The following is an 11,524-nucleotide window of genomic DNA, read 5'->3' as shown; positions in this document are numbered from 1 at the left end:
ATGCCCCTCAAGAACGCTAAGGGTGCCTTCCACCTTTCCCAAGTGTTGGCCAAAGATCTCCACGGTGTCCATCCCTGCGTTCATCTTCATCACCCACTCTTTACCGAGCGAGACGTCCTCTAGAAGGACCTCCACTTCACCCTCGCTCGCCTCAGTGGCAGATGGTTCTTGGGATGTAAACCCCTCGTTTGGCACAATCTCGGGCGGCACCTCCTAGCTCTTATTGGTAGCATTCCTCTTTTTGCTACGGCCGCTCTTGCCAGCAGCATCCTGGATGATGTTGGCTTGGGTGTTGGCAACGTTAATTTCTCAGTCGTTCACCATTCCCTTAGTTGAACCTTCGCTCTGATACCACGTTGTCACGTTCTTAGTTGTTAACTAAGTACACGTGCGGCACTTGACAACTCGCTCACTATCTTGCACAACTTGTTCACATTCTTGCTATGCCAAGTTAGCCTTACTACACTCAAGATCGCTAAGAATGGAAGAAAGAACACAAGAGAATTGTTAAAGGAAGCTTTGTATTAGAAAGAACTTTAATTATTTTCTTGGTGAATTACAAATGAATGACCCTCTTTATATACTAGTCTCCTAGGAGCTAGTGTGTAAATATTAATTATTACAGAAGTCCTTAATATTTACAAGATAAAGGGTTTTCTCTAGAATTCTCTACAAGCCTAGAAGATTCCAAGGGCTTTCCTAGCAAATCCATAAGGATCTAGGTTCTTCCTAAAGAAATGTACATACTTCTCTAGAATCTTCTCACAAATGCTAGCATTCTTCTTATGTAAGCTTCCACATGGCATTAATATATATCAAATGGTGCCTATGTGGCATGATGACATGGCGGGTCATCACATGACAATACATGTTTGAGGCTCAATTAATTTTTTGGCTATTTACAAACTTGCCTTTAGTTTTATGATTCTATCTCTTCTTTTTTTTAACATAGGAGATTTACTTTACACATAAAATATTTTAAAAAATCATTTTCTTAATTAACTCTCCTCCTTTTCTCCAAGTACATCATTATAAATTTCTAGCACCTCGGTCTCTAATTAATTCAGTATTTCGGTTGGCTTCAACCTTTCCGACTCTTTCGGGCTCCTCTATTCCACTGCATATACATAACGGCAGTACAATTACTCTTATTTTATTCTAATTCATTCATTAAGCAAATATTGATGCGTTTACCACATGGAACAGTCGGCCAATAATCTTACTAGAGCAATATTATACACGAAATTCTTCCAAGTGTCAACTCTCCCCATAAAAGAAATTCATAAATTGACAGCCCAGGAATTTAAAATTAACTTAAATAATTAAATCCTAGAAAGATCTGTTGGTCAGATGATTTTTTTTTTTTTTTTGGGTATGACTATGACTAAGATCAACAACAAGACATGACTATTACGTCACAGGCTCGGTGGTCTAATAAATTTAAATACTTCGTAGCTATTTTCAATATTGAATTGGAAAACATTAATCACCTATCAATACAAACATTTTATGTAGTGATGCATAGGCGATTAAATGTTGTTAATGGCATGTCTGTTGGAAAACTAGAGATGAACAATTTCTTACATTAATCAATTGACATATTCCGATGGAGAAAAAAAATTGACATATTCTATTAATGACTAGATAAGTTCCAAAGTTAATGTCTTTTTACATTAAACAGATTGAACATTTTAAAAATTTATGTAGCTATGTTCTATTTCACAAATCAACAAGAATCTTATATATTCAAAAGGCACATTAAATTTTAAATAATACCACTACTAGAATTCCGGAAAAAAACGACTAAACTTTAGCAACCAAAGTTGGTCTGTCAAGAAGACCAAAGTTGGTCGCTAAATTGGCGAAAATAATAAAATAATTATTTGATATACATTAGCGACCAAGGTTGGTCGCTACTTGGTCGCTAATTTTGTCAAAATATTGACCGGACTGGTCAAACTTGCTTGGTCAAAGGTATACTGAGATTAGCAACCAACGTTGGTCGCTACAGGGGGACCCACTTATAAAATTATAATAATTATAATATTATTTAAAAATAATTATAAAATATAAATAAATATAATTTAAAATTAGCGACCAAAGTTGGTCGCTAATTAAGGGGTAAGCAGATAGCGACCAACTTTGGTCGCTAAAATGGGACCCAATTATAAAATTTTAATAATTATATTTTTATTTAAAAAAATTTATAAAATATAAAAAAATATAATTCAAATTTAGCGACCAAAGTTGGTCGCTTACGAAAATAGAGACCAACTTTGGTCACTAATCTGGGACCGAGTTCTAACGTTTAAAAATTATATTATTATTTTATATATTATATAAAATATAAATAAATCCGATTTAAATTTAGCGACCAACTTTGGTCGCTAATTTAAATTTATGTATATTTAGCGACCAAAGTTGGTCTCTTTTCAGGTCAACAATGGTCAAAATTAAAAATCACTTTTGTATTTACTATCTAAATAATATAAATGTAACCCGTTAACACTTTTGTAATACAAAGGATGAATAGACTAAAATATACTCTAACATGCTATATATGCAGTTAAGCAGTACTACGAAGCGTGCATGTATATATATATATATATATATATATATATATATATATATATATATATATATATATATATATATGTACACTATACTATACTACATATGTACATAATTTTAAATTGAATTAAAAGTAATTTTTTTTTTTTAGAAATAGAGTCGAATATGACTTATATACTATGTATATATAGTATAGTGTGTGTGTGTGTGTATATATATATATATATATATATATATATATATATATATATATATATATATATATATATATATATATATATACTATACTATACTATATATGTACATAATTTTAAATTGAATTAAAAGTAATTTAATTTTTTTTAGAAATAGCGACCAACGTTGGTCGCTATTCTGGTCAAACGGTCAGAAATTAGCGACCAACATTGGTCGCTATTTTGGTCAAAATAGTCAAAACTTATTTTGCTACCAAAATAGCGACCAAAGTTGGTCATTATTTCTAAAAACAATGTCAAAATCGGGTTTCCCCTCCTATTCTCTTAGTTTCTTCAAAAAAATTCCCCAAACTCTCTCTTTTCTCTCTCACACTCAACCCCCCCCCCTCTGACTCCTAGCAGCAGCGGCGCCACCAACGCCACCGACGGCATCAGCTCCACCGTCGGCGTCCTCCACTGCCCAGGTATGTTTCTCTCTCCTTTCTTTGTTTTTTTCCGAAATACACTGATTTTGTTTAATTTCTCCTAGTTTGATTTGTAAAAATTAATTGTTCTTAGCTAAATTAAATCTATGATAATTGTTAGTAGCTAAAATATTTAGTTTTACCTACTAATTTGGGGAAGAAATGGTTTGAAGAGAAGAAACCCTAAACCCTACTAATTCCTATTAAATTTGTTATGTGTTGTCTTGAATAGTTCAGTTAGAATCTAGGGTTTATGATTTGTTCTTGTGAATCGAACTTTTAGGGTATGGGTTGAATCTTTGTTATTTCTAGTTTTTGTTTCAATTATACTTTGTATTGTCTTGATAGTTTAGTTAGAATCTAGGGTTTAGGATATGAATTTAACCTTTCGGATATGAATTAAACTTTTAGTTTATGAATTGAACTTTTAATTTATAAATTGAGTATTTTAGGATATGAATTGGACTTTTAGTTTATGAATTGGACTTGTAGTTTATAAATTATAATTTTAGGATATTTTTGAACTTTTAATGTATGAATTTGATCTTTTTGGATATGAATTGGATTTTTAGTTTATAAATTGAAATTTAAGATATGAATTGAACTTTTAGAATATGAATTGAACTTTTTGGATGTGAATTGAAATTTTAGTGTATGAATTGAATTTTTTGGATATGAATTGAACTTTTAGTTTATGAATCGAACTTTTAGTTTATAAATTGAACTTTTTGGATATGAATTGCACTTTTAGTTTATAAATTAAAATTTTAGCATATGAATTGAACTTTTAGAATATGAAATGAACTTTTAGTTTATAAATTGAGTATTTTAGGATATGAATTGGACTTTTAGTTTATGAATTGAACTTTTTGGATATAAATTGAAATTTTAGTGTATGAATCGAATTTTTTGGATATGAATTGAACTTTTAGTTTATGAATTGAACTTTTAGTTTGTAAATTGAAAATTTAGGATATGCATTGAAATTTTAAGATATGAAATTAATTAACTAAAAAAAGAATAGGATATGAATTAACTAAATTAATTTGTTCTTATTTTATTTGTATAGATGGAACATCGTACTTGGATGTACAATAGGAATTATCCTAATCGGCGGAGATTGCGGGAGGATTTTGTAGAAGGGATTGATGACTTTATTAGACATACAATGTCACTTCCGCCATACCAAAATGAAGGAGTAATTAGGTGCCCTTGTGTTAGGTGCGATTGTATGAAGTTTGGAAACCGGAGGAAGTTAAGCTTCATCTTTATAGTAAGGGGTTTATAGCAAATTACTTTATGTGGACTAATCATGGAGAGATCGAAGGTAGCCATGGGATATTTCATAACATGGTTGTGGATGAAAGTAGTAGGTCGGTGGAGAATACAAATCATGATTCCAGAATTCATGATATGGTTACGGATGCTTTTGGAATGCACTTAGGGGGTGAGCCCAATGAAAATGTTGAACAAACTCCTAATGATGATGCAAAACGTTTTTATGAACGATTAGAGGAAGCTAGTCGTCCACTACGTAAAGGAAGTCTGCACTCTGAGTTGTCTGTTGCAATTAGATTATTAAGTATCAAATCTGATTGAAATATTTCTCAAGGAGCCATGGACTCTTTCATTGACCTTATGCGTGAACTAGTTGACCCTGATATCGAATTACCTGGTGATTTTTATAAGGCAAAGAGATTAGTTTCTAAGTTAGGACTTTCGTCAATGAGAATTGATTGTTGTGAAGATGGTTGCATGTTATATTATAAAGATGATGCAAATTTAAGCAGTTGTAAATTTTGCGAAAAGCCTCGTTTCAAGAGGCTTTCCAGCGGGAAGATGGTCGCTATCAAGGCGATGCATTATTTACCTCTTATACCTAGGCTAAAGAGGTTATATACGTCGATAAGTTCTGCTCCTCATATGAGATGACACTTTGAAAATAGAAGACCACCTGGTGTTATGTGTCACCCTTCAGATGGAGAAGCTTGGAAGCACTTTGATAGGACATATCCAGATTTTGCTAGTGAACCAAGGAACATTCAGTTAGGTCTGTGTGCGGATGGCTTCACGCCTTTTTTTGTATCTGCGACACCGTATTCATGTTGGCCTGTCTTTATTACACCTTATAATCTACCACCCGAGTTGTGCATGACTAGTCCATATATATTCTTAAATTGTATTATCCCCGGTCCACGTAATCCGAAAAGTTTGATAGATGTATATTTGCAACCTTTGATTGATGAGCTGAAACAATTGTGGTACGATTGTGTTGAAACATATGACATATCAACCAAGCAGAATTTCAATTTGTGTGCTAATTTAATATGGACAATTAATGATTTTCCTGCATATGGAATGTTGTCTGGGTGGATGACTGCTGGGAAGCTAGCTTGTCCTTACTACATGGAAAATAGTAAAGCGTTCACTTTGAAACATGACCGAAAGCAATCATGGTTTGATTGTCATCGTCAATTCTTGTCTCCTGATCATGAGTTTAGAAGGATGAAAAATGCATTCAAAAAGAATAAAATGGAATATGATTCTCCACCTCCGATACTTTCCGGTGAGGAAATTTAGGAGAGGGTCCAGAACTTCAGTAAAGTTACTGAAGCTCCACCTTATAGATTCCCCGGATACGGTGTTACTCATAATTGGACGAAACAGAGTATATTTTGGGAGTTGCCTTATTGGAAGGATAATCTTCTCTGTCACAACCTTGATGTCTTACATATTGAGAAGAATTATTTTGATAATTTGTTCAACACAGTGATGGATGTTAAAGGTAAGACAAAGGATAACCCGAAGGCTAGAATGGACTTACAAGAATATTGCAGGCGACCTGAATTATACTTGAAGACAACAAACAATGGTAATATATTCAAGCCCAAAGCAAGTTACACATTCACTTTGGAGGAAAGACGGCAAATTTGTGATTGGGTAACAAAATTGAAGATGTTTGAGGGTTATGCGTCGAATTTTGGGGAAAAAGTTGATATGGAGGTAGGGAAGTTGAGCCATTTAAAAAGTCATGACTGTCATATTTTCATGGAGACCTTAGTGCCTATTGCATTTTGTGGTTTGCCTGAAAAAATCTGGAAACCCATCACAGAGATTATATAATTGCTTCATTTATTTTAATTTTCAAAGTATATCTATTCTATTTATTAACTAAAATTTATGAGTTTTTAGGAAAAGAAATTGGGGCGTCTGATGAACCAAGATGAGCTATTCAAGGAGACTCATATTGTGAAGAAGAAGAAAGAGACGGATCAAGAAAGGTGGGTCGAGGGACGAGCCTCGACTGTACATGTAAGTTTTCACTTTTCATTAAGTATTTTGATTTACTTTTATATAAATTTTGAAATACTAATTCAATGTAATTTATCTTATAGGGTCGCGTCACAACTGAAGTGGAGGAATTCATACGCAGTCAGCCACCTAATGAGTCGGGCGAGCCAATCCAACCTTCGGACGAGGATGCTGAAAGAATGTGGACGGAGGCTGCAGGCAGTCCAAAATGGGGGAAGGTATACGGGTTTCCTACTAAGAAATTCCATCGTTATAAGTGTGGAATGCAAGGAATAGGGACTTCCTCGCAAGCCGAGCAACTTGATGGGGAGAGCCTCTCCGCTATGCGAAAGACTGTGACAAAGTTCACATCCGAGTTAGAAGCATCCAAGGAAAGAGAAAAGCTTAGAGATGCTCAGTACATTGGCGTGGTCGCTCAGTGCCAGGGAATGCAAGAGCAACTCAAATCTCTCCTAGCTTCTGGAGGTATTCCGATCCCCCGGTCTCGTGAGTCATCGCCAGATGCGCGCCTTCCCCGTACTCGTTCCTCCCGTCCTCCAAGTGCTCGTTCCTCCCGTCCTCCCCGTGATCGTTCTTCCCGTCCTCGACAAGTAGACCCTTCTGAATACAGTCATGGTGATGAAAGTTCATCAGACGGTGATGATAATGATGTACACAACACTCATTGACTTTTATAAACTTTGAACTAGACAAATAGAATCGGTTTTCGAATGGGTTTGTAATAAGAGTTAACTTAGTTTGGTTAGCTTAATGTGGTAGTTCTATTGAACTTTAAACTTTGTTAGTTTTAATGTTAGTTTTAATGTTGTTTTTGTGTTGTTGTTGTTGCTTGTAATATGGATTTGGTATGACTGGCAGGTGGTGTAGCTGCCAAAACAGGCAGTTTCTGCCAAAATAATACCCAGAAAAGCGACCAACTTTGGTCTCTTTTTGGTCGCTTTTCTATTAAAAAAATAATTTTTTGGGCAATAGCGACCAAAGTTGGTCGCTTTTTACCCAGAATTCTCAAAAAGCGGCCAACCTTGGTCGCTATTCCATTAAAAAAAAATAATTTCTGGAAATATAGCAACCAACTTTGGTCGCTTATATTTTTTAAAAAAAATCTTGAAAATAGCGACCAAAGTTGGTCGCTTATTTTTTTAAAAAAATTAATAAAAAAGCGACCAACATTGATCTCTATTTTTCAGATTTTAAAATATAATATTTGGATTAGAGACCAAAGTTGGTCGCTTTTTTATGATAAATAAATAACGTATTTTACATTAGAGACCAACTTTTGTCGCCAAAATTATATTATTAAAATTTGGTCGTTATAGTCTTTACCCGGAATATTTGGTCCTTTTACCTTAGAGACCAAAGTTGGTCGCTAATTAGCGACCAACTTTGGTCCCTAAAATAAAGAGACCAGCAATATTGCGACCAGGTATGTTTGGTCACTTTTAGGCCTATAAGCAATCAACTTTGGTCGCTTTTTGTGGTCGCTTTTTACCGGATTTCTAGTAGTGTACCAACAGGAAAAAGAAACAAGACATCGTCATATACGATCAATGAATATCTATAGAAAGCAACATGAAATGTTTGGTATTTACAAAATTTACAAGGGCCTACGGTAAATTAATCTAAGGTTTAATAGTCGAAACATACAATATTAGGATTTCTAAGATTTGAAAATTATTCATCATTAAAATAAAAAAAATAAAAAGTAGAGGAGACATCATTTTGGAAATGAAGAATATGGAGTACATTAATGTGAAATACCGTGACAATGATTGATTACCATATGACGTTTTCCAGCAGTAAAATTGGACAGAATATTTTGAAGCTTTTGGCCATAAAATCCAGGGTCCAATGAATCAATGTCATCCCAAATAGTAGAATTAGAACAAGAAGAATAGTTTTCTATATTGTTGCACCATTTCCCGGGCACCACCCCCTGCTGCGAGCGATTTAAGATATACCTGTCGAGCTTGTCTAAAGTAGGATCACCTTCTTTAAATGGCCTAGCAAATATTGCCCTCACTTTGTGCACAAGATTGTCGTAGTTTGAGACATTTATAGGCACGGAGCACCTGAGATCCTGGTTTACTATGGTATTTCTAAATTCTGGGGAATTGCATAGCACTGTTTGAAAATATGATTCAAGAGGAGAGACAACATTGGCGTAGTACATTAGTAATTTCCGAGGAAAGTTGTCCCAACCTTTGATGCAGTGTTCCATAAAGGCTCTGCTCAGTACCATCCAAGGGGAACCTAGAAATTGAAATTAAATTCATTCACCCATTCAAATTTCACAAGAAACAAGATCATTTTTTAAATTTACATGTACTACCATATAATTAAGAAGCAAGCTGGAACCCTACCTCCAAATATATCAAAGCTTGTTGGCAATTCTCTAGTCTCTACAGCATAGTGAAGGTTAGTAACCCGTTTTGAGTATAGGCTGGGGTCAACAACAATCCGATTGAAATTATGCTGCCTGCAATAACATTACATTTTTGGGAAAACGTTAAAAATCACAGTCTTAGTTAGTCAAAATGTAGATTAAGTGTGGGCAATAGCGAAATCAAGAATTGTATTAAAGGTGTTCAAGATTTAATATATGTGTATAAAAAGTTATTTTTCATTCATATATCAATATAATTTCTTATATATACGATATAATTTTTTGATAAAGGGTAATAAACTAATCATTATTCATTATATGTGGCTACGTCATTGAGTGCGGGAATTAAGTTATATGCAATGATGATATAAAGATATGTAAATAATTTGCCCACCCTATAATTTGAACTCACATGTGCTACACCCCGCCAATTGCATGTAGATTTGTATTTATCTAGAAACATTAATGGTCACCTTACCCCTTTTGGTCAGTAGTCCTATTGGTGAAGCCGACGAAATTGAGATCCCTTGGCAAGGAAGTGAAAGCAAACAAGATATCTGAAATTAATGGTAAAGCAGTGCGCAATTATTATATCATCAACTAGTAGCAGCCAAAAATTTAAGGAAACTCTAACAGTAGTTTATTAGTACTATTGTGCTAACTGGTACTCTCTCCGTCTCATATTAACTGTTGTGGTTACTAAAAATAATTATCTCAAATTACTTATCATTTTAGAAATTTAAGATAAAATTAATTATTTTTTTCTTTTTTTACCCTTAATAATAATTGTTCTTGAAAATGAAGATAATGTATGGGTTCGAATTTGATTGATCGCGGCCTATAGCGAGTATTATAAGTGGCCGAAAACCCACGAGTCGACACAAGGGTATGACCCAGAGGCGAAAGGAAAGACGTTGTCGCATTAGCATTAGGTCCGGTAGGGCAGATATATCTTAATTTATCGTCCTCATAATGAAGGGAAACCTCTTAGTATATAAGAGGGGTTTTAGCTTTGTAATAGACAGAGTTCGGAATATACAAGATTAATATCATCTCTCTCTAGTTTTATTATCTCTCTATCAATCTCTCCTTCTCTCCATTATTGTTATCTCTCTACTACAATCATCCTAGAGTTTATTATCTTCGATTACGATTTACCCCTTCATCTTTGATTGATTTGCTTAAAAAGAGTTAAAAATCTTTTGAGTCAAACAATTTGGCACCGTCTGTGGGGATTTTGTTAGCCAAAATTGTAGTTCTTATGACATAATTAAAGATAGAATAGTCAAATATCTTTCCTAATTAATATTTCTTAAGGAACATATGAAAGAGAGACGGAGCGAGTAATCAGGAAAATTACCATCTTGAGTAAAGAGTGGGTAGTCGGAAGAGCTTAAGGTGAAAAACCAATCCCATAATGAACTAATTCGAAGGAGCAAGGCGGCAGCGTGAAGCATGGCAGCGAGAGCAGAGGCGCCCGATTCCATATAGTGATAATTCACTGCATAACTTTTACCGACGACGTTCACATTTCCAAAAGCCCTAAACACATTTTCAGATTCAAGAGAAACAACTAATTCCATCGTCTCTTCGTCTTCCCCATCGAGAAGGTGTAAAAGGTACTGATTTCTTGGGTGATACACTGCTTTTAACAGTCTCAACATTCTTTTACTTTCCCCTCTAAAACCAAAAATCCAATACGCGAGGATTGGAGGGTCACCAGGCCCTTTTGACGGATGAATTATCTTTATTCTCTGTGTTGATGTATCATCGATTACAATAGTAGTAGTGTGATCTGGAATATTCGTCATACTGTACTCAAATCTGCTGCAGAGTAGTCCTACAACTAAAAGTAGCAAAGCTGCTGCAACCAAAGTAGAAAGCCGTTGATGAATACCTTGACGACTTCTCCAATTCCAGGAAATAAACATCTTAAGCATCATCTTTGATAGTAACGTAGTAATATATTTGATGAGCTTAATAGTGCAAGATTTGATCTTAATTTAATTGTATAATTATCTATCTCTGGGAAAGAAATTAAAGGCTTGAAGTGAGGGAGGTGTAATTTGCTTATCAGAACTAGTAAAAAAAGCTGGTTTGTGGGACCCATTGGGGGAAAAATAGGGTACCAAAACCAAACAAACAGGTCATGAGTGACATCTTAAATTAAATGAGTTTGGTTATGAGTGACATGATTATTAGAAAATGGATGAAAGCTTACGCCACAACTACAATACCAAACTTCAATAATATGCGTTTTTTTCTAATGACAAGTAAAAGCCATTTCAAACAGGAACTCAGAGACGACGGGACGCAATAATTTTAAAGTGAAGGAATAGTAAAAGAGCAAGGAAAAGGTCCAAGATAAGGGAAGCAAGCTGGACCAAGTAGTATCAACTAGTCTGTATAGATCTGCTTCTCGAACGTAACCCTTGAATTTCCCACCGTCGACTTGGACGTGCTCCTCTAGGCCCAAAAAACATAGATTCAAAATGGGGATTTTTTCGTTCCTATACACTCGTTTCAAATTTATTTGTATATAGTTAGTAAATTGTATATGACCATGTAATTAAATTGAAACTTGAGTAGGGAGGGTAACT

General features: G+C 34.5%; 1 protein-coding gene across 1 annotated transcript; it reads right to left on the bottom strand.

Annotated features, from left to right (window-relative positions):
- Positions 1-8,080: 8,080 nt before the first annotated feature.
- Positions 8,081-11,166, bottom strand: LOC107799809 (beta-glucuronosyltransferase GlcAT14C-like). The gene is made up of 4 exons (XM_016622955.2): positions 10,285-11,166; positions 9,403-9,481; positions 8,902-9,017; positions 8,081-8,791 (listed from the first exon to the last, which is right to left on the bottom strand). The coding sequence occupies exons 1-4, from the start codon at positions 10,865-10,867 to the stop codon at positions 8,286-8,288; spliced, it is 1,284 nt and encodes a 427-aa protein (XP_016478441.1). The 5' UTR covers positions 10,868-11,166; the 3' UTR covers positions 8,081-8,285.
- Between the last annotated feature and the right edge of the window lie 358 nt (positions 11,167-11,524).

This window comes from Nicotiana tabacum, chromosome 6, assembly GCF_000715075.1.
Source record: "Nicotiana tabacum cultivar K326 chromosome 6, ASM71507v2, whole genome shotgun sequence".
Lineage (NCBI taxonomy): Eukaryota > Viridiplantae > Streptophyta > Magnoliopsida > Solanales > Solanaceae > Nicotiana > Nicotiana tabacum.
The sequence above is the reverse complement of the archived record's forward strand: the minus strand, read 5'-3'. Positions and strand labels throughout refer to the sequence as shown.

Bases quoted from the DNA above. Each gene is read 5' to 3' on its own strand.
- LOC107799809 (XM_016622955.2), bottom strand. From the start codon at position 10,867: ATGATGCTTAAGATGTTTATTTCCTGGAATTGGAGAAGTCGTCAAGGT. The intron at 9,018-9,402 runs GTAAGGTGACCA...ATGTTATTGCAG, and splicing joins AGGACTACTGACCAAAAGGG to GCAGCATAATTTCAATCGGA. The intron at 8,792-8,901 runs GTAGGGTTCCAG...TTCAATTTCTAG, and splicing joins AAGCTTTGATATATTTGGAG to GTTCCCCTTGGATGGTACTG.